Raw genomic sequence first — 22,152 nt, forward strand, 5'->3', positions numbered from 1 at the left:
GAACAGCTATAAAGCTGTATAGCTCGATCTGTATAATTGTTTGGTTGTCTTTGTCTAATCGGAATCTGTGTGTTAAACCGTGTCTTTAAAATGAAAAAAAGGTAAAATGGCAGCATTTTTAAACTGCCATTCGTGAACTTCGAAAACCTTTATTTGGGGATTTACAGTCATGTGCTCAAAGTTTTACCGGAAAGTTCGTCGCTTCCACGTTGAAGTCTTTCGTTGTGAATCGTGTGAACCATCGCCTCATCGTTTGTACTTTGTCAACCACATTTGGGAACAAATTTTAACAACTATCAGTGTACCACCTGTTTTGGTGCTGTGAGAGAATATTACTTTGAAGCCGATTATAAAGATTTACATTAAAATACCTTAACAGTAATTAAAATACTCGATTAGATTATCTATAAAATATTGAAAATGAAGAAAAATAAACCTCAACGTTTGAGGATATGTACAAAACTTCATATTAGAACACTGGAAAAGATTGTTAGAAAAGATTTTGGTCACACTGTTGTGTTTTGTGTCTGTATATCCACTGTTATATGTCGTATGGCGTTGCATTTTCTATTCTGTTCTACCAACTGTCCTTTATAGTGATTGTTAGTTTGTTTCCCTCTACTTTCTTTCATATAAACCTAGTCTGAAAAGTGTCCCTGTTGGGTAGCGAACGGGACGATACTAAGCGTGAAGCATTAAATTAACGTATATTTTTTGTTTTCTTCTACGACTTTCCTTTCCGCTCCATTTCCACGCCACCGCGCTACGCCACGCACTGTCTGGTTCGGTTCCTGTTGACCCGATCAACCGATTCGTAGGTGACGCTCGAGGAGCAGATGATCTGTGGCGCGCTGCAAACACTCAATGAGGACGCGTTCGAGGATGTGGTCAGCAGTAGCGAGCGGCCCAGCCCAACCGGTGAGATGTTTAGCCAGTACCTGGCGCCAATAAGGGAAAGCTCGGAAATCGGTTCACCGCCTCGCCTCACTTACAACCTTACTAACCCAAACCTGACCGATCTTGCCACCAGCAACGGTACGCTGAACGGGGACGACAGTGGTGTCGGTGGGGGCCACCTCGGTCCAACACCACGGTCCGGTTCCGGCCGGCACAGTCGCTCCCACAGCTTGCATGACGATGCATCGCTCACCAGCATTGTGGTCATTCCCACCTTCCTAACCACGTCCCCCAGCACCACCACCACCACCGGCAACATCAACGACACCAAGCTCTAATTCACGGTGAATCGATTCTGCACCCGGAATGCCGACCCGACCCACCAGCAAAATGGTCACCATTTTGGTGATCGCTGTTGTTGATGTTGTTGTTATTTCGTTGTTGTGGTTGTTGTTGTTGATGATGGTGATGTTGTTGTGTTCTGCCGTTTTGGGTATTGCTGTTGTTTGATGTGCTTTAAAACAAACAAAAGAAAAACGAAAACAAAAAACTTACATTCCAACACCGTAGCATGTGCAAATATGGTGCGAACACACACACTAGCTTATCTTTAAAAATTGGAAAAACAGGAATGGAACGAATAGAATTGGAATCTAACCAAACCTTTCATGCACATCGCGCAATCCACGCAACACACACAATCCCATATCCGGCGAGAATGCGTTAGTAAAATAGGACGAACTAGAAGGAAGGAAGAGTAGAATAATGTGAGGAAAAGGTTTGTTTCTTTAACTAAAGTATTACACGTTAGGTTGCGTCGCTCTTCTGTCGCGTGTGTGAACAACCGCCGGTTCTACCAAAGTGATACTATCCATTAGTGTGAGCATTAGAACAATTGAGGAGCTTAGGTACACCCCATTGCCCCTGTGTAGAACAATTATTACATGGTAAAGATGAGGATCGTAGGATCACCGGACACAGATGTAAGCAAATGAACAAAATCACAACACACGACTCCCGATCGGGCACACGCTCTAAACGTCTTAAAGTACAACGAGCGTACGAACGAACCAAAACCCAACACACACACAGAGAGACACACACTGTTCTTCCTAGTAGACATCCCATAGTGATAAGATAGAGAAATTGCTTAAACTATATTTAGACAATTGTGTATGTTTTGCCCGATCTAAGGAAAAGCATCTAAAATGAATCGTGCTGTATAGTGAAAAAAGAATGATAACGAATGTGAACAAAGAAAGCTAAAAGTTAGCAAAAAAGTCGGTGTTGCGTGTTGCGTTTCTCTGTACTGATACCCTTTTTTATAACTACACTGATGTTTTGGATATGTTTGTGCGTTGCAGTGAGAAATGATTTTCTTTATTTACTTATTAAGTTTTGTTTTTATTTTTATCCTTTTAATTGCTTTTATTCCCATACGCGTGTTTCGTTTGCCCTTTTACTTTCTCTCATACTAATGGCATAATGATCAAGATAATTGGGGTGGGTGGCGTGGGCGTTTTTTTTGCTTGGACTTTCGTACTGTATATACTGAGTGTGTTGTGCATTTTCGAGGTGTGGTGTGAAATGCTTCCGCTTTACCCTTTGCGCTCGTTCCCAGTTGTTGTTTTATATACCCTACCTCCGTTCTCTGTTACGATACGCCGCTGCGTCCTTTCATCCACAGTCTCCGTCCGAAGCTCACCGATACCGGCACCGAAGCAGACGGCCTCAATCCTTAAACCGACCGGTAGCATACGGAAGGGTGACGCGAAACGTGTCACCATGTGCGATGCGGAGGGTAATGTGACGCCCACGTTTATTGAGGTGCTGAACGAGAAGCTTAACAGCAACAAATCGAACAAACTGACCGGTAAGTGAGATATGGCCGTGAGACTAACCACTTCCCTTTGTTCCTTTGTGGGACTGTTGGGACGTTTCACCCGATGCACCCTTCTCTCAATCTCACGTACTCTGCTTCGTACCTTTTTTCTATCGAATCTGCCCTCACTGTCACTCTGTGCTGCTGTAAACACTACTACTACTACTACACTACACTACTCACCCTATGGTGCAGGTTGAGGTAAATTTTCATCCTTTTCTACCCTACCACATCTAGCGTTAAGCGTGGGACAATTTTAACTAATTCGAATATCACAACTGGATGTTCGTCCTTTCTTGCTTTTGTTCGAACCGTTCACAGTTAAAAGACAGTACAGTTTCATAGAGCCGGACGTAAAGAAATGAACATCGCCACTGTCGGTTGTCTAGTGAGCAAGTAAATGTGGCACGGTGTGATCGAAACTCTGAAGTACATCCGGTTACTGTTTAGCTCAGGCAATAGTTTCTAGTCGCAGAATCTAGATTTTAACGTTTAAATAAAACTTTATACTTTGATAATGGGTCGTTTCACTTATCTTGGCTGTACTGTAAGTATGGATATTGTAGTTTAATTTGTAACCACGGTTTTCCTTTTGTTAGTCAACAATGCTGTTTCTGAATACCCATGGAGACGCCTAGTACCTTACTATGTAGAACACGTGTTGAAAAGTACAGTAAATCATCAGATTATACGGATCGGATGCAGTAAGATTTCAATCTCAGATCTTCATAGATAGTTTCACCTAAAATCTGTATTTATTATGGACATTTTTAAAATAACTTGTTACAAAGGACTTGTTTTCTAATGCTTTTTTTATTTTCTCAATCCCGCCGCTCTAATGGTTGCTCTAAAAAGAAATATTTTATTAATTTTTATCCTGCGATTCGTTCCATTCATGTAACGACCACATCCATGGTTCGGCTTCAAATTAAAGCAAAGTTTCTACGTTGTTTTCTTGCCAACGGACAAGAAACCGGACGTGTTGGAGAAATATTTCGCTCCTGTTTCGCCAGTTGGTTTTTCTGCCGCTTGTGGATTAACAATTTCCAAACCCTGCAGTGGCGTAAAGGCAACGCTCGATGCGGTACCGGAAATGTGTTTCTTTACCGTCGTGCTGCCACCCCACACCTGTTGCTGCTTTTGTAGATTCTTCTGCAATGTTTTGCTGATGCGCACTTTGGTCTTTTCGTCGATTTGCGGCAAACGAATACGACCCGTGCCCGTTTTGCCGATCGTACCACGCGTGTATCCAAGATCCTCTTGGTAAGCATCCTCCTCAATCTGTATTAGAAACAAGAGGTGGAAAAGCAATTATGAGATTGGGATTGAGTGATTCGCACAGAGTAAATCAAGCGAATGAATAACTTACATCGCCAAAGTTCATTCGGTTTGCCTGCTTGCGGAACTCGGTGATAGCGTAGCGTTCCTTCATCTTGCGCACTCGCTTACCGCCACGTTTCTTTTTGCCACCCTCGATAGGCTTGGGGAGCGGTTTGATAAACTTAACCGGTGGTGGTTCCTGTAGCTTGTCCAGCTTTTTCTCGATGTCCTCCCGGAATCGCTGACCAATCTCGCCCAGATGGCTCTCGTGTGAAGCATCCACACGTGCCGCCAGAGTGCATTTGGCGGCCACCAATCGTGCCGCTTTGCGCCGCATATCTGGCGGTGTGTCTTGGACAATATCACAATAGTAAACATAGCCCGTGTGCGGTAACATTGCCACTTTGGAAAATCTAAAACGGTAAGCAAAGGAAAATAAATACAAAAACGTAACAACGTTAAGGAAGGACCATACCCGGAAAGCGTTTTTTTCTGCGCACCCAACACCTGCACGTTGCAGGCAGGCATCTTCGAGAGCTTTGTCAATCCACCGGCCAATCCGACCAGTTTCGCAGCTGTGGAAGCTCCCACTATCATGCACATGTTGGGAGCGATAAAGGTCATGCGGCTTTCGACGTACTCGAAGATTTTGCTCTTGAAATCATTCAACTCCACCGCCATATCACAAGCCTCGTTTATCTGTTCCAACTCATGCTTCTCCAGCTTAACCCTATGAAGAGTTCGAAATAAAAAAAGGGTTAGTGCTCATTTGGTACCAGATGTGACATACGTACCCCTGTGTAGTGGAAGCCGTTACGGAAACAATCATAATCGTCGCTTGGGTGATTATTTCCTGCAATCGTTCGTTGTTCTTAGCCTGATCGAGATCGTTACCCAACTCACGAACACTACGAATGTAGTCCATCTCCGCCATGATGAGTGAATCCAGCTCCGGGAAACGTTTTTGGTACTTGTCTTTGACGAATTTGTGTATCGTGGCTGTAATGGAATGACAACAAAGAAAATTTAGAATCTTGCTTACTTATTGCCACCCCTGCCAAATACCTACAGATTTCATTGTCAATATCGACCGCAATATTATTTGCTTCCACGATCAACTGGTACTCTGGGTCCGATTCCACGTTGCCAACCATCTCCATCGTAGTGCGTGGATTTTTGGCGTACTTTTCAATCTGGGTCAGCACATTAGCTAATCGGTCCGAGTCGCGAAGCTTACAAATCTCCCGAATCGACGCAACGGATAGATTTATTTCCATCGGTTCATCTTTCAGGTCATATATGACGGCGTTCTCTTCACCACCCGAATCGGCATCTTCTTCGTCTGGTGCGGCCACTTTTGGTTCCTCCTTGACAGCGTCCATCTCCTCCATCTCGTCATCATTATCATCTTCCAGATCGGCCAGCAACTCGTCGGCAAGAGACATTTTGCACTACACGACTAGGATTTTGGTTTGTATTAAGCAAGAAAACCTTTTCTCGGAACGCTGTGTGCCGCGCTATTTCTTTTCGCAACCGGTTTGTTTTGACAACAAACTTTGACAGTTCAAGCTTCGATGGAGAAAAAAAATTATAGCAACTTTACATCGTTTGTCAGCTTACGACAAAACAAAAACATTACCGCATGCCTTGCGCTCCAAAACCGGCACAAAAATGCGGGGTCTGTTACAAAGCATAGTTAAAGTGGGCATTCGTACTCGGCCAGAGTCCTTACTACGGCGTCAATTGTGCACAAAGGTGACCGTTACCGCACCGCATCACAGTGCCTTGCAACGGTATGAGGATGATCTACAAAACGAGTTCCAGCAAGTGCTCCGAGAAGATCAACGATCCGTACTCGATCCGGTACCGGATCCGGCGTCTTTGGAAGCCTTCCCGAACACTAAGCCCGCATTCAACTTTGCAGCTTATGTGAACAAATCGCACACCCTGCAGCAACTCGTATCACTCGGCGTGGAACTACACAAGCTGGAAAAGCGCAAGGGTATCCCTCAGTATGTGCTGGGATTGGATTTTGAGCGAGATATGAAGGAACATATCCGATTCCTCGCGGACGTTGGTGTGCCGGCGGAAATGTTGGGAGAATTCCTCACAAAAAATCCATTAATTTTCAAAGAGGATTTGGCAGATCTTGAAACACGAATGAATTATTTACAGTCGAAGCAATTTCTGCCACAAGAAATCACACGGATAGTGACTAAAAACCCGTTCTGGCTTATGCTCAGTACCAGGCGGATCGATCGCCGGTTAGGGTACTTTCAGAAAACGTTTCATCTTGCAGGGAATGAAGTGAGAACGCTAGCAACCAAACAACCAAGGCTTATTACGTACAACTTGGAACATGTGCGAAAGAACACATTCACCGTGCAGGAAGAGATGGGATTCGAAAAGGAGGAAGTAAAGCAGCTGCTGCTGAGTAAGCCACGGATTTGGATGATAAGTAAGTTTGTTTGTTTCTTACAAAGGCGAAAATTTGCGTTCAATAATAATTATTTTAATCTCCTAATAATTTGTTTCTTTTCCGAAGAAACCGAAGCATTGCAGTACCGGTTTGAATACATTCATCGCCGTATGAAGATTTCTCATGCAGAAATTCTCCAAACACCAGATCTGCTGTTAACACGCGACGTTCGGATCAAACAAAGACACGGTTTTCTCAAATTTCTCGGTAAAGTGCAGTACGATCCCAAGAAAGAGCTGTATATTCCGCTAAAATCACTGGCCGAGGGAACCGACGAGGAGTTCGTTACAGAAGTCGCTAAATCGAACATGGAATGTTACAATCGCTTCCTGAAAACGCTCTGAACGCTGGACGCATGTCTTATGCTATGGAGAGATTAATAAAACAAAAAATAGTGCAATAGGAAAGCACGGTGTAAAACGACTGGAGGGCACTCCCGTAGAGAGATTCGCGTTAAAAGCAGCTTTGTAAGACACGAATGTACTGCTGCGGTAAACATTAGCTCGCCTTTCCAAGCTCAATCTTCCGTTTGATCACGTGTATCGAAGTAAAGAGCAACGAATCGATGATGCCGGCCACCGTGAAGATACCTCCTATTATTGCACACACATTCGTAGCGAAATGTCCGAGGGAGCTGGAAAAATAGAAACATTTAGAGAATCGTACGTGACGGAACTGTGCTTATGAAGATAACTCACTTTCGTTTCTCGGTGAACTTGACCATCAGTGGCGATAGTTCGTAGTTCACGAAAATGCCAGGCATTCCCGTCTCACCGCTCATGGCCGTGACGCTTTTCTGGTGTTTGGTTACGGAAAATTGGTTGGTATATAGCGTCGCTCCCTTCAGTGGGACGAACATTGTGGGAACTATCTTTATGTAGTACTGGAACATCATTGCACCTGGAAATGGACAGAATTTATTACTAAACCTATTTCTATTTGGACATGGTCATTAGTGCGCAAATTGCATTCGTTATATATCCAACCTAATTCAAGTAATACATTTTGCAATGCGTTACAATAGTATATCGCGCGGACTATCTGTATTTCCAGAATAGTCACGAGAATAATTATATTATTCACGTTGCTATAAACACCAAGTGAGAAACACAAGATTCTCACTTCTCACCACGAAACAGCAACTCAGCTGTCAAGGGTACTGTCAAAGCACGCTGAAATTTCTATTACGTGATAGTTGTGCATTGTTGCGACAAAACAATATTCGCCGATTTTTCCCCTAAATACCGGTGCCCAACTAAAGTGGTAATCAGTTGAATCGAATCTTTTTAAAGTCCCACACAAAACAAAAATGCCAGCAGTCCCGGGAGGTGTTTACAACCAGAACCAGCAGCCGAGCTGTTTTGACCGAATGAAGATGGGATTCACGATTGGATTCTGTGTGGGAATGGCAAGCGGTGCATTGTTTGGAGGCTTTTCTGCTTTGAGGTAAATGAGTGCCGATTTCATTTGGGTCGATTGAAACGAGTAGTCACTAACCGAATAAACACATTTCTAGATATGGATTGCGCGGCCGGGAGCTAATCAACAACGTTGGTAAAGTAATGGTACAGGGAGGCGGTACTTTCGGCACTTTTATGGCAATTGGAACAGGCATTCGATGCTAAACCGAAACATCCGAGATGTGATGTGGTTAATAGCATAAAAACTTTTACACTTAAGAATTGTTATGAATAAATTAGCGATACCCTACACCTAAACATGCATGTAACTTACCTTCCGTCGCTTCCACCATTAGTCCGTCTAGTGGACGTGTCGTGCCGAACTCGAACTGTTCTCCGAACGAGAGCGTGTTGATTCTGTGCGTGGTGTTGAACCGTCCCGACGAGTATGGTTGTACATCGTGCACGTGAATATGGTTGATGGAAAAGCTTTTTCCCGGTGCTATGTGGAACCGTCCCTCGACCCGATTCACCTCCATCGTACCGTAAATGTGACAGCCCTCACTGAACGCTTTTCCTTCGATGCTGGCATCGTTGCTGTTTTTGCACTGCTCAAAGTCTTCCACGTTCGGGTTCCACTTTCGTTCACGATACGCATCGATAACTTCCTGACATGTGTTGCAGCATCTGTGAAGTAAATGAGTTCAAGAATTATTACATGTGAAAGGGACATGTTCCTTAGTCGCATCGCATACTGGGAAGCATTTTTAGCTGCACCATAGCAGCTTCCACAAGCCGGTTTGAGCGTGGTTGTCGCCGGTGATTCAGTGCTGGATATGCGTTTTGTCGATGCCTGAATGTCCTCTTTTTTGGGTTCTTCAATCTGGTTTCCTTGCAGATCCAATCTCCGTTTGTAGATGTTATGCTCAATGTGCAAATGTTGCTCGCCCGTTGAATCTTGCGCATCCAGCGAAACATCTGCGGCAGGTATCGGAATGAAACATAAACAAGATATTAGGAACAATACTGAAAGATACAAATCAGTACTTACAATCGCAAGATATTCTCGGTATGGTAAAATCTAGGTTGATTTTAAGCTTGTGGCCCCTTGTCGTATCCACGAACAATTCTTCCGAAATGTTGGGTGAGAGGTAGGCATTAATTTCGCCTATCACAAGGGTAACTATTACAATCGTGCTAATCAGCGTGACTGAAACGAAAAGCACATTATTAACCCATGCAGATGACCATTTATACCACTTTTACTTACGTGCCGCTCCACTAACTGTGCGTATGCTAAATTCATTGTCTATCTTCGGGTACGCATCTAATCTTCGTAAGGAATCAAGAAACCGCATAGTTTTCTAGGGAAAGTGTCCTTTTTTTGGTTATTTGAATCCCCGGCAGAGATTCAACTGTGCAAACATGCAGGAAATTTATCGGTCCGTATCGTTTCAAGCAAACACGTAGCCACAAAGTTGTTTTTATCATTCGTGAATTATGACAGCGTCAAGACAGCTAATGCCGGTTGTTTTTTTGTTTAGCACTCCCTGCTCAATCAGGACACTTTTTATCACCATTTATTCTTCTGTTGTGCCGTAAATGGAAGGCGACAATTGATATGGTAAATTTGGGATATTAAATCCTGTTTCTATCCGTAACTACCAAAAAAACCGCAATTGATGATTGTGTTATTCCCAACTGTCAGACATGCGTGTCAGTGCTGTAGTCTCAAACGCTATGAACCAACCTTTCTGCTACCCACAGCTGTCACAACTAATCAAAAACTGTCATGTGCGCTCTCTGATGTAATCAATTGCGGTGAGATTAAAATCATCTCAATAAATTTCCGAACGAAGAACGAGGCTGACGTGCGGGCCAGCTAAGTGTTTAGTGAAAATTTGGGCACTCGTAGTGCGTGCAGAAGTTCTGTGATAAAATCGTGCCGTAAATGCAACTTGCTTCTAAACTCGCTCCTAGCTTCCATCTTCTCCGCGACGGTATCATTCTTTCCCGGTCAAAGTGTCTTCGGGAAGGTATTTTCTTATGCCGAGCTTATGCTGGAATCGATTTTAATTCAATTAAGACAAAGCAAGCCGTGCGATAGTGAGGCAAAACTGTAGTACGTCCGTGCTTAATCGTCGTCAAACCTTGCTAGTGCGAAGTTCAACCGTAGAACGGAAGTAGGAAGCATACTGAATACATTTATAACACCCGGTAAACGCAGAATACAGCCTTCTCTGGCGGGGTAGCACATACTGGCCCAGAACGCGGAACCAGAACGCTTTCCGGACGGTGTTATTGTACTGAAGCGCAGAAACATGAAGAAACGTAGCAGTCCGCCACCGTCGACGGCGGACGGTGGCATTGGCAGTGAAACGCTGCTGCATGCCTCGCAGCACACGATGGCGGTCAACGAATTTAAGTTCATTAACGAGCGCCCGGTGGACGATATCTCGCTTAACTTCTTTTACAAACCACACACAATCACGCTGCTGGCCGTTTCGATATTCGGTGTGATGTACTTTGCCTTCGTCCGGTAAGTATAGTACGGGCGAACAATTTTACCCACCATCCCTTCGTAACGTAACTGTTGTCAAATGTTTGCCACACGAACCGCTATCCGGAACGCCTTATTTTCACCATAATAATATGTCCCTGCGGGCAAAGGTAGTGCGAGCATAATTTAATTTTGCTTTACGCTAGAATAGGGCGCTCTTTGGACGTGAAGCAAAGCGATGCAAAAGTAGGGAATTTTAGCTGCAAAAAATCTCACATCATGTTAGGTAACCGCAACGTGCTCGCTGTTAACTAGATGCGCGCATCAGTGGCTTAGCTTTGGAAAAAAACGTAATCACATGTTGCTGCTGCTAAACAGCGACGGATGTATTTGCATTCATTGCAGCTTAAATAATAGTTTTCCATTTGCTTTTTATTCTTAAGAGATAAACCAAAAATGATTTTCACTAAATTAGTTCTGATTCATAGAAATACATTTATATCACTATGAATCACAAGTACCGGCATGTTTAGATCGAACCACGATAGTGTGTCCCTCACGCAGATCCGAGATTTTTTTTTAAGTTCCCTGTTCAATATGTTGTCGGTCTGGTACATGAGCGGCAATTGACACTATCTTTGCATCATCTTCTTTATGTTGTGAATGCTACTGGTGAGATTGTGGCGCAATGTTCTACAATGCTTTCGGTTAACACGATAACAAATATTCCATTTTCGCATATCAGTTCGATATGTGCTTTTTATACAATGATTGATACGAAATTCAGTTCGATGTAATTCTTATTTTCTTAGCCCTAAACCATAAAGCAAATGATATTCGATTATGAATCTTGTATAAATTCCATAGTAGATAACCTTTCTCATGCTGCCAGTGAATAAAAGACATAATTTTGCACATTGAAGTTGCTAAAGTTCAGTTGAAAAACATAATTCTTATTCCTACAAATTTTAAATTTATAATTTAATTAATAATTTTAAAGAACAAATTAGCTCACGCGTACATTTAACAAAACAATTGACAGCTGTAGCTTTACAAAAAAATAAACATTCTCAAATAGGCAATCGCAACTAACTATCCTTTAATGCTTATTTTTACAAAACGCATTTGTCAACATATTTTTAGTAATCAGTCCGATATACAGGAGAACATTTGGGCCGGCATGCTGTGCGTCATATTCTTCTTCCTGATCATCTCCGTACTTGCATTCCCGAACGGACCGTTTACACGACCACATCCGGTGGTCTGGCGGATGCTTTTCGGCCTGTCGGTGCTCTACCTAATGCTGCTACAGTTTCTAATGTTCCAGGATTATAAGTCCATCATGGGGATATTCTACTGGTTCGATCCGAAGCTGAGAGATTTTCATATCGACATGGAAAAGGTATGTCACATTTTTTTGTTTTAAACATCTTGTGTTAATTGTACAACTATTTCGCTTCAGCAATACGCCGCCAACTGTTCGGATATGTCGTTCGAGCGCATCTGGTCACATGTGGATGTGTTTGCCTGGGGGCACTTTCTTGGGTGGGCTTTCAAGGCCGTTCTTATTCGACATATGGGCATTCTGTGGGCCATCTCGGTGATGTGGGAAATCACGGAAATAACGTTCGCACACCTGCTGCCCAACTTTGCCGAATGCTGGTGGGATGCGCTGATACTGGACGTGCTGGTTTGCAATGGGTTCGGTATTTGGTGCGGGTTGAAGATCTGCAAGTTGCTGGAAATGCGTGAATACAAGTGGGCCAGCATTCGGGACATATCGTCTACCACCGGGAAGCTAAAGCGCGCCGTATTGCAATTCACCCCGGAAAGCTGGGCACCCGTACGGTGGCTCGATCCGAAGTGTACCTATATGCGATTCTTCGCCGTCTGTCAGTTAGTTTTGCTTTGGCAGGTAAGTTCAGATGAGAATGAAAGATAATGCAACAATTGACCTTTAAAAAAATATTTCTTTTTTTTTAGCTAACCGAGTTAAATACCTTCTTCTTGAAACACATTTTTGAAATGCCCCCATCGCATCCGGTCGTCATCGGGCGGCTGGTGTTTGTCGGTCTGTTTACCGCGCCCTCGGTGAGGCAGTACTATATTTATGTAACGGACACGCGCTGCAAACGATTGGGTACGCAGTGCTGGGTGTACATAGCCATCCTCGTATCGGAGGCCATTCTCTGCATTAAAAATGGCAAGGAGCTGTTTGAGCGTACGCAGGTGAAGAATATTGTCGTGTGGCTCATCATACAGGCGGTACTCTCGGTACTCTTTGTGTACGGTTGCATGCTGTGGCACAGATATGTTGAGGTAATTATTACGATATAGTGGCGAATCTACGACGAACGTTCTTTAACAAATATTGCTTTCATTCCTCAAACATTCCAGGAAGACGATTCCAGAGACGGATCTCCGGTGAAGCAAATGAACCGCACGTTCAAGGATTCCGCCATCGTATCGGGTGACTCGAAAGGTACGTATTTGTGTTGCTTTCTTTGCCCATTTTGCTCTCACCATCGGTGCTTTATCAAAGTCCAGCTGTCGCTCGGTTCGATTCCGGTTTTAATCACCCCATATATACAGCGATTATTGTTTACTTCGTGCGTGTGGATGAATTGCTATGCGGAACTTCTTCAGAACGCATGCCACTGTCTCGCAAGGAGATTGGCCGTATTGTACCTTATCGCTCAGCAAGACTTACCGGATTCGTAATCGTGTCGTGCGATAAGCGCTACTAGACGCTTTTCACGATTATACCAAATATAAAACCCCGCGCCAAAATCAAGGCTTATCTCTTTCGGGGGATACTCTCTTTCACTCATCAACGGCATTCTAATATTGTCACGCCACCGGGTACGATCCTTATCATGTCTCTCATGCGATCTGTAGCCAACCTCCGGTAAGCACGTGTTGTTACTTCGTCTACTAACGAACAAGCAAAAGAAAACAAATGTATTCCGACGCACACACGATCTGCGCAAGTGGCGTGATGCAATATATACATAAGTGACCCAGTTGATGGAAACGAATAACACTTTGTTTCTATCCATTTCTGCCATATCATGCAATGCCAATATAATGATATCTCGCTGCACAATATATATTCTATCCGATTTTCTTTGTTCCCGCCAATGCGAAGGACCGGAATATTACGTACATCCAATGTTTGTGGCGCATGCCCGTGGAAAGCTGAAGGTGGTCGACATAAACAGCCCCAGCTATGATATCAAAATCAAAATAGTGTGAAGCTTCCTGATACGGCATCCCATATTCGCTGCGACATTAACCAATCAATAATTGTTCACATCACAAACGCTATACGAAAGTCCCAGCACTTTGCGATATGACGTTAGCCATGCGCTCAATGGTTAGGTGAAAAAAGGCGCTTAAGATAGGACAAAGGAAAAATGGTTTCTTTTCTATACGCACTTGGTGGTTGATTAGGGAATCATCGGTTCTAAGCATTCTATACGCTGTTGCATCGTGTGATAAATGTGCCAATACGCTGTCATGTTCGCTTGCTTGTTTTTAAAGCTGTGTTTCGATTTTACTTTTAACCTCCTTTAGCTGGCAGTTAATGGTACGGTGCGGTTTTGTTTTGCTTAGTTTGTACTTTGCGCTGTTTTTATTTAATGCGCCAAAGGTTGTTGTTTCTGTTACTAGCCGTTTTTGTTCATTTTTCGCATCTATCGCTTACTGTATATTATCTGTATCGATGCATTTTAAGAGACATTAAGGCTTTCTAATGTTGCGCATAAATTAAAGTGATAATATTGATCTGATGGTGATTTATTTCGACATAAGGACATAGATAGGATATTGTCAGACGTATTCTTGCAATGATCGTAGAATCAATTTCCCTTCATTTTCTTATCACATACATAGATGTTTATTGATTGGAAGTGTACAAGGCTATTTCAATCATAGATTATATTGGTAAAATATGTTCCAAATAGATTGTTTTACGTGTACCACATAAGCAACGTGGATAGTCAATCAACTGTCGCTTGAAACGGCCATACCACTCCAACCTGGTCAGGTTTTGGTAGGTTGCCAGAAATGTTGTGTTTCGGGAGCCTTGTTCCGTTGATTAGCATATCCAGTCATAACGAACAAAATCGGACACAGGCTTGTTGTGGGGTTGGAAAGGTTCATTTTTTTAAGCATTTGCTGAAGTTGCTAAAATTGAACATAATAACGCCCATCGACAGTGTATACAACCGCGCGGAACGGTCTTCATTGCTGTGCCTTACAATACTAAGCGCGAGGAACGAATCGCGTGCGATAGAGTGTATAATTTACGGCCAAATCGGAGCTTATCGTTTGCTGCACCCATGAGTAGAAAAGCGTTAGAAATTTTCAACTCACACGCATTTCCCTCGCAGGGGTTTTTCTTGTGTTCTGCGTACAGCTAGCACTGATAAACAGCCGTATAAATATTAAAGTTTCATTGGAAGTACTGCTGTAGCTAGTTGAAATATGTTTCATTCTGTGATATGTATGTTAATGTTCTTCAAATATTTCATAAAATGACCTGGGAAATTTGTTTGATAGTTCACCACATTATGTACAATTAAACAAAGTCGAATTATTACACAAAAATATTTATATTAAAATTGTGCGTTGTGAAAATAGTGAAAAGTAAACCTGAAGTTGTGATTTTTTTTGTTTTAAAAGTTACTTTCAACCTTTTACAATATGTTATAGACCAACTTTGAATTCAGATAACGTGCAAATATAACTTTAAAATTCTTTGTTTTCTATAAATTGTTTTAAAAATTAATTGTATTAAAATGCTTATTATAAATTAAATGAATCAATGAATCAATATAAAACAACCGCCAAAAAAGAATAAATAACTTCCGCTCACTATTTCTATATTTACATCCCGGGCGCCGACAGCACAAAAAGGGCCGTCAGTTTTACGCATCGCTACAGGAACATGTCGTCGCGGGGCTGGTATGGAATGATCGATGCGTGCGGGAGATTAATAAAAGGGTGCTTGCTTTTTTACGCTTGTATGGCACATCTGTGCGGCACCGAGCTGGTTGAGCCCAGCCAGGTGTCCGTTCCGGTGGGGTATGGCTATCAAGACATATCCAGCATGTAATTTTTGTCCACGGAAGGCAGTTGACCCGCACCAATTGCGTCGACGCCTTCGACATGAAGTGAAACAACGGTCCCCCTCCCCCATCGACATCTGATCGCACGCACTTGTTGTGATCTTTACCGATCGGAATCGTAATCGTTGTAATTACGATTGTAATTCTGCATTATTCGATGTTTATCTGCTTGCAACGAATTGGCGTTTTGGTTTATATCTATTCTATTCCTTTTCTTTTCTTTTTTTTCTTCTCAACTTATAGGATACAAAGGTGGTTCCTCCTCGGCGAAAAGCTCACCCCAATCTACGCCTACCAAAAAAGCCCGATCTCAACAGGGGAACAATGTTTCTCTAGGCTCAACTGGCAAATTGGTCCGCGAACACGTTGAATAGGTTTACTAGGTACAAAAATCTAGCGCACACAGACTCAGTTGGCCACATTAGCTTTCCTAGACATGCTCGTTTGACATTTATCCAGGATACACTGTTTATTCTTCTCCTTTATAGCAAGTGCTGTAACTCGCAGCTTTGCGAACACTATAACGCATGCATCCGTACCGGATGTTGGGCAAACAATCTTTGCTATCTATCCAATTCCGAACCTAGTTGCAGAAGTGTGAAAGCATTTGATTGTAATATGCGTACAATGTAGACGCTTCTTCGCGGACCACATAGCTTGACCGGAGCGATGTCTCATGCTCGGTAATACCGGCAATGTTTCTTCCTTATCTTACAATCCTTACCTAGACAACCAACAGCTCTTGAATACTCTAATAATATGCTGCTTAATGTTAGTTTTCATTGTGTTTTTTTTAGTTATGCGTTATGTTTCGTTATGTTTGAAAAATAAAATGCTTCCCGCGCGTTTCCATGCTGCGTAACAGTGCAACATTGTTACCGCGTAACCCGCGTGCAAAGCTTTATAGGCGTAGTTAGCAATCAGCACATATTTTGCATCCTTTAAGTGAGTGTCTATGTGTGTATATGGTGTTTCTTTCCATTCTGTCGAGTTTGACTAAACAAAACACATCGGGCTGCACATAAAGATGCGGGGCCGAGAAAAAGGCTGATCGAATTATGTAGCAAACAAGGTAGGATTATAGCTAGGTTAGAGAGATAGAAAGAGTGTTGTATTGCACCTCGTGATGGTATCATTAAGGATGGTAATCTTAGGGATAGTTAATGAAATGCCATCCAACGTGTATCATACCGCAATACCTGATTTTATCGACAAGGACGCTGATAACACTGGAAAGTCCAGACGGAATCGTAAACAAAAGCTACGGATGCGCTGTACAAATTGTATTTGCAAGTAATTTATTGTAATAAAGAAACAAGACTTAAGTGAGCGACGCATCCAGTGGCAAGTCCCCGATAAACGATGGTTGGATGAGAGTAGCTAGTGCAAGGATATCTGTTGAGCTGTAGGTTTATATTCCAACAAGCTTCCGTTTTTTGAACTATAAAGTCGCAAACTGTTAAAAAAATACCAGTAACACACACAAATAAGCGTTGGTTAAATATGTTCTCTCCCGTTGCCGAAGCTGTTGTAGCGGGTAGTGTAGTTCTCGCTAGAAATGCTTCATTAAAACAACCAAACAACAAAACAAACCTATTAGATCAAGTGCGCGCTCGCGCACCGTTCTTTGCCTTTCTCTACTTTACGACTGGTACGATCCTTACATATCTGTATGAATGAAAAAAAAAACTTAGGAAGAAAGCAATTTTACAGCATCGAGCACTAAATTCATTTCAACACCAAGCAAATACTGCACGAATCTGGTGTCCTATCAAGTCTTTACGGTTTCGGAAAGCTTCTTTTGATTCCTCAAGAAGTTCGCTCAATATCTCACTAGAAACGGTCAGGTGGCAGGAGTTAAAAAAAGGCTTCTTCGTTTACTGCTGCGCTGAACCAAGTCCCCGTTACGCCGTAGACAACCAATCTCTCTAGTCAGTAAGTGAAATCAGAAGAAGGGTGGAACGCTTTGCTCCACTTTCACCATAAATATTACTAAGCTAGTTTTATCAACTTTTTACTCTCAAGCATTACGTACCGCCCCCGGATACAGACTGTTACGATGAATCGTTACGACGTTTGATGCGAGATTCGTTAAGATCTTTAAACGTGCTTTGGCGAACAGGCAAATCCTTCCGGTTGTACGATTTATGGGGATGTAGGGACACAGTCACCACCACATCCGTCAGGTGTATGGTAACGCTTGTCGGTAACACACCGAAAACAAAGAACATTTATTTTAAGTAGTTTTTGTTATAAATAAAATCGCATGTTACTCTGTACCTATAGAGGGATAGCATCTTACTGCTGCAATTAGTTTTGACAGTGCGTTCTTAACTTTGGCAGAAAAGAAGCGAACGAAATGCGAAAAAATGAACCAAAAATTAATAAAAAAAGAAACATAAGCGACAAACGTGTAGGTTAAGATGGAATAATAATAATGAAAACTCATTGTGGTTGGAATTACGTTGTGTAAATGGTTACCTTTTGTTTGTTTTACAAGAATAATGGAAGGAAAAATTGCAAAAATAAAAAAATGTGTAAAAAACAGTAATGCTGCGTTATAAAACATGATGACATTTTGTTTGTTCACTAAAACTACCGAAGAATTAGCTCAAGAAATTAGCTATTCCAGAAAGAACCGCTTACCCGCATTCTAGTATTTTTCTGTCAACACTTTGGTGAGCTAGTACTATGAAAGTCATATGTTCTGGACCTCCCTATTGGAGATGACTGCACTCCAATTTGTAAACTCAAAATTTACATTCATTTTATATGTTTTCTATATCGTTATACTTGTGTCGTCTTTAAATTAAAAACAAAACAACTCAATTTTTACTACAAAGAGAACTAAACAATCCTTGAACCGCACGATACATCCATCCGAATGAAACCCATACTACACACTAAACGCACGCTGGTGGAAATAATTTAACCTCACAAATCTCGGGCCCCAGATGTTTGTTACTTTCATGGCCAACATCAAGAGAGAAAAAAAAGTTAACCAAGCGCCAGTCCCCGTGTTTAATCGATTGGTTGGAAGCTACACCGCATGACGTCATCGTAATGCAATTGGAAAGTAATCAATTGCGACGATTTATCCTTATCGGGCGCGTGCCAGCCGCCGTTCGGTCAATGGATGCAAGCAGCAGGTCCCTTTCTTTACTGTTCCTTTTATTACTCACAAACCGTATCACTTAACACTCTTCGATCGTTTTGCGGTGTGGCATTGCGTTGGTAGTGGATGGCGGTTTTTCTCACGCTTTTCTTCTACAACGGCATGCTGTTGTCGCATCCCATTGGTTGACAACTTATCAATGAAATACCTCAGTTCGAGCGGATCCACGCTTCGACTCGATTTTTTCCATACGATACAATTCGTACAAGTGAAGTGTGAAATTGAAGTTTAAATGTAATTTTTCAAGCTTCCTAATTCGATGGAACGTTCCATTATGGTTTCCAGTACGTGCAGTTTGCTATAAAAGCAGGCTGTTGATGCTGAGGACACCATCAGTTTCAGTTGGAAAGTGTCCGCACTAGCAGGTCTGCACACCAAACAGTTTAAATAGGTGTTTTGTATAGCTGAAATCAATCTACCAGTGGCTCACAATAAAGTTGGTTGTGTTTATTGCGTTGAACGTGTCAGTTGATGATGGCTAACGGGTACATTAAGCTCGCGAAGAGGGGAACCATTTTTATGGTAGTTTGTATCGGGCTGGTGGCCAGCGTGCAGAGTGTAGCTTCATTAGCTCAAGAACGACGCAATCTGGCGGCAGAAGCCTGCACCGATGATGTTGGTGAAAGGCAATACTATTCTGATCGTAGGATCGATCGCTTGGATCAAGATCAAGAGCAACGGCTGCTGCTGTTCAATCGGCTAGACAGACATCGCGGCGAGGAGGACCGGCGCGAAAAGTTGGCTGAGCGTGGATTTGATCGATTCGTAGACGTACAACGCCAAGAACCGTCAAATCGTCGAGACAGCGATCGTGCGCAGATCACCCGGGAACGCCGCGAAGATGATGTTATGTCATCTAGACGAGAGAATGAGCGTCGTGAAAGTCGCCTCGAGGAAAGTGTACATAATCGCCGAGCGGTCCGCTTGGAAGATCGTCGTGAGGGACGACTCCAGGACCGTCGGGAAGATTCCCGAGAACAACGCCAAATAGAACGTCGTCAGGAGGATCGCCGAGAAAACTCGAGGGATGTACGTCGTCAAGATAGACAAGTAGAACGTCGAGAAGATTCCCGAGAGGACCGTCGTGAAGATCGACGAGAAGAAGTTCGAGATGATAACCGTGAGGAACGTCGAGAAAGGGGAGATTCCCGAGAGGACCGTCTGGAAGTTCGTCGAGAAGAAATTCGAGATGATAACCGTGAGGAACGACGAGAAAGGGGAGATTCCCGGGAGGACCGTCTGGAAGTTCGCCGAGAGGATATCCGAGATGGCAATCGAGATGAACGACGAAATGAACGTGAAGAGGAACGTCGAGAAGCTCGCCGAGAAGAAATCCGAGACAATAACCGAGATGAACGTCGACAGGAGCGTCGGGAGGATCTTCGAGAAGAACGCCGAGAAAATCGTCGAGAAGATCTTCGAACTGATAACCGAGCCGAACGACGACAGGAACGAGAAGCACGTCTTGAAGATTCCCGGGAACATCGTCGAGAAAATCGCCGACAAGATCTTCGAGATGATAACCGAGACGAACGACGACAGGAACGTCGAGAAGATCGCCGTTTAGACACGTCGGAAGATCGACGGGAAGATCGCCGAGAAGACATTCGAGACAACCATCGAGATGAACGTAGGGAGGAACGCCAGGAAGATCTCCGCCGAGAACAACGCCGTGAAGATCGCCGTGAAAACATCCGAGAGGAGAACCGACGAGAAGACCGAATTGAAGAATCTCCCAGGGAACGTCGCCAGGACCGTGGAGAACGTTCAGCAGAAAGACGTGTCGCTGCAGAAGAACGTCGCATCAGTGAGGAACGTCGTGAAAATGGTCGACGTGAGCTTGAAACGCGTCGAATTGCTGAACGTCGTGAAACTACGCGCAGAGAACGAACTGACGACGAGCAACGTAGAATTGAAACGGAAGCCGTACGCCGATTTGAACGTGAAGACCGCCGCTTGGAAGAAAATCGTCAGGCTGATCGCCGCCATAACGTTGCCATTCGAGAAACCGAGGAGCGTCGCAATTTTAACGATCACTACCAGGGTGATGAGAAATTGATCGCCTTCCAGCAGGAAAACGCTTTCCTTTATCAGCTGATCCAAACGGCAGCTCTGGTGGGTTTTGCTGGCTACTGGCTGCTTAAGGGACATTCTACAGGCACCAACTACATGGGCCACGATGGAGAGGATCTGAAAAAGAAGCCCAACTCGATGGTGGAAGCCGTCGGAAAGTTTCTTGGGGTCGACCACAAGTAAAGTAAATAATCTCTATCGCTATCACTCTATTATCCAGTGCATTTTAGACGTGTAACCCTTAAAAGGGACAGGCAAATGAGATACGAGTCACACACACAGGCTTAACAGACAGTACAAACAACCAAACAAAACTATATATTCTACTAATCCTAGATCGATGTACTATTACACTTACCCCCAGGTCAGCCATCTGTGTCCAAAAGGATATAATCGTTTGAGTTTTTTATGTTTGTAAACCATTAATTAACCATCGGAGCAGCTGTACCAAACTGTAAAGAAAGGCAAAATACAGCCAAAGTAACAAAACGTTGAGCCTACATCAAGAAAATGCGTGTGATAGTGAACGGAGCGGAGCACGCTGAGGGGAATGCGAGTAATGATAAGAGAGTTAAAGAAAGGTTGTTAATGCAGTAGTACGCCAAACAGTTCAAACACAGGAGTATTTGGTTTTATGTTAAAATTCCATTTTGGGAAATTAATCCCTTACGCATAGCGATCAACAAAATTATCTACTTTAGCAACCACTATGATGGAACCAAGTTACATCTAAAACCGACCAATGCTGATGAATAATAATGGGAATTTAGCTCCAATTGGGGCAACTCCTCGGAAAGGTGTAGCTCTACACTTTGGAAGAGAAGAATAGTAGATCTGTAAGCGCAGCATCCAATCTCCATATGCAACCGTTGCAGCAGCGCGGTCAAAGACGACGTACAACGACAACGGGAAGGATATTGTGGAACGACAACGATGACGATCCTGAGAAATGTCTAGCTTTGGATGTGTAGTACCTATGTTTTATTCCCCAGCATTCCCAGTACGGACGCTGTTGTAGTAATCATAACGAATGGTTTTCTGCTTAAAAGAAAACCGCAAGCACATTATTTACTACCATACGCAAAGGAGATAATAATAAAACCTAAATATCCTTGTGCAGCAAAACCTTATCGTACATAAATAAATGAAGATGGCATACAATGCAAATCTGTAAGAGAAATAAGAGATGATTAAACTATCACGTAACGCTGGAAATATTAATCTTCTCTATTATTTACGTTACGTGGACGATTACCTCCTCCGTTGGATGTCCTCTTGGTGTCGAAAAATTATT

The 22,152-nt window shown here is 43.0% G+C and overlaps 7 protein-coding genes and 1 non-coding gene across 20 annotated transcripts in view; 6 read left to right on the forward strand and 2 right to left on the reverse strand.

Moving 5' to 3' along the window:
- Positions 1 to 3,297, forward strand: part of LOC125766948 (kinase D-interacting substrate of 220 kDa) — a 31,291-nt gene extending 27,994 nt beyond the window's left edge. For 9 of the 12 annotated variants that reach the window (XM_049433059.1, XM_049433060.1, XM_049433069.1 and 6 more), the window contains one exon: positions 819 to 1,638. In XM_049433059.1, coding sequence (XP_049289016.1) covers positions 819 to 1,235 — 417 coding nt within the window. In that variant the 3' untranslated portion in view covers positions 1,236 to 1,638. Of the gene's footprint in view, positions 1 to 818; positions 1,639 to 2,584; positions 2,771 to 2,974 lie in introns of those variants that run through there. The other 3 variants (XM_049433062.1, XM_049433063.1, XM_049433064.1) reach the window with 2 other exon arrangements.
- Positions 3,298 to 3,512: 215 nt separating this feature from the next.
- Positions 3,513 to 5,637, reverse strand: LOC125767030 (U4/U6 small nuclear ribonucleoprotein Prp31). Its single transcript, XM_049433257.1, has 5 exons — positions 5,169 to 5,637; positions 4,894 to 5,098; positions 4,575 to 4,829; positions 4,149 to 4,512; positions 3,513 to 4,060 (listed from the first exon to the last, which is right to left on the reverse strand). The coding sequence occupies exons 1-5, from the start codon at positions 5,542 to 5,544 to the stop codon at positions 3,722 to 3,724; spliced, it is 1,539 nt and encodes a 512-aa protein (XP_049289214.1). The 5' UTR covers positions 5,545 to 5,637; the 3' UTR covers positions 3,513 to 3,721.
- Positions 5,638 to 5,703: 66 nt separating this feature from the next.
- LOC125767061 (transcription termination factor 3, mitochondrial) lies at positions 5,704 to 6,985 on the forward strand. The gene is made up of 2 exons (XM_049433308.1): positions 5,704 to 6,557; positions 6,645 to 6,985. Exons 1-2 carry the CDS (start codon positions 5,771 to 5,773, stop codon positions 6,920 to 6,922), a joined length of 1,065 nt encoding a protein of 354 aa, XP_049289265.1. The 5' UTR covers positions 5,704 to 5,770; the 3' UTR covers positions 6,923 to 6,985.
- LOC125767052 (endoplasmic reticulum-Golgi intermediate compartment protein 3) lies at positions 6,980 to 9,594 on the reverse strand. Its single transcript, XM_049433297.1, has 6 exons — positions 9,249 to 9,594; positions 9,030 to 9,188; positions 8,734 to 8,956; positions 8,313 to 8,665; positions 7,277 to 7,478; positions 6,980 to 7,212 (listed from the first exon to the last, which is right to left on the reverse strand). Exons 1-6 carry the CDS (start codon positions 9,334 to 9,336, stop codon positions 7,077 to 7,079), a joined length of 1,161 nt encoding a protein of 386 aa, XP_049289254.1. The 5' UTR covers positions 9,337 to 9,594; the 3' UTR covers positions 6,980 to 7,076.
- LOC125767113 (reactive oxygen species modulator 1) lies at positions 7,719 to 8,296 on the forward strand. The gene is made up of 2 exons (XM_049433380.1): positions 7,719 to 8,024; positions 8,095 to 8,296. Exons 1-2 carry the CDS (start codon positions 7,888 to 7,890, stop codon positions 8,201 to 8,203), a joined length of 246 nt encoding a protein of 81 aa, XP_049289337.1. The 5' UTR covers positions 7,719 to 7,887; the 3' UTR covers positions 8,204 to 8,296.
- An 84-nt stretch (positions 9,595 to 9,678) lies between the features above and the next one.
- Positions 9,679 to 18,161, forward strand: LOC125767033 (phosphatidylserine synthase). Of its 2 annotated transcripts, XR_007418721.1 has the most exons (7): positions 9,679 to 10,517; positions 11,622 to 11,880; positions 11,941 to 12,393; positions 12,462 to 12,797; positions 12,876 to 12,960; positions 15,854 to 17,545; positions 17,636 to 18,161. XR_007418721.1 is itself a non-coding variant. In XM_049433262.1 (6 exons), exons 1-6 carry the CDS (start codon positions 10,300 to 10,302, stop codon positions 15,982 to 15,984), a joined length of 1,482 nt encoding a protein of 493 aa, XP_049289219.1. In that variant the 5' UTR covers positions 9,679 to 10,299; the 3' UTR covers positions 15,985 to 18,161. The 2 variants fall into 2 exon arrangements, 1 of the variants encoding a protein (XP_049289219.1); XM_049433262.1 differs by having other exon boundaries at positions 15,854 to 18,161.
- Positions 15,479 to 15,647, forward strand: LOC125772509 (U11 spliceosomal RNA). Its single transcript, XR_007419538.1, has one exon. It is a non-coding gene; the product is annotated as a U11 spliceosomal RNA (small nuclear RNA).
- A 920-nt stretch (positions 18,162 to 19,081) lies between the features above and the next one.
- LOC125767010 (trichohyalin-like) lies at positions 19,082 to 22,025 on the forward strand. Its single transcript, XM_049433220.1, has one exon. The coding sequence runs from the start codon at positions 19,257 to 19,259 to the stop codon at positions 21,039 to 21,041; it is 1,785 nt and encodes a 594-aa protein (XP_049289177.1). The 5' UTR covers positions 19,082 to 19,256; the 3' UTR covers positions 21,042 to 22,025.
- Positions 22,026 to 22,152: the final 127 nt, after the last annotated feature.

This window comes from Anopheles funestus, chromosome 3RL, assembly GCF_943734845.2.
Source record: "Anopheles funestus chromosome 3RL, idAnoFuneDA-416_04, whole genome shotgun sequence".
NCBI classification, from domain to species: Eukaryota; Metazoa; Arthropoda; class Insecta; order Diptera; family Culicidae; genus Anopheles; species Anopheles funestus.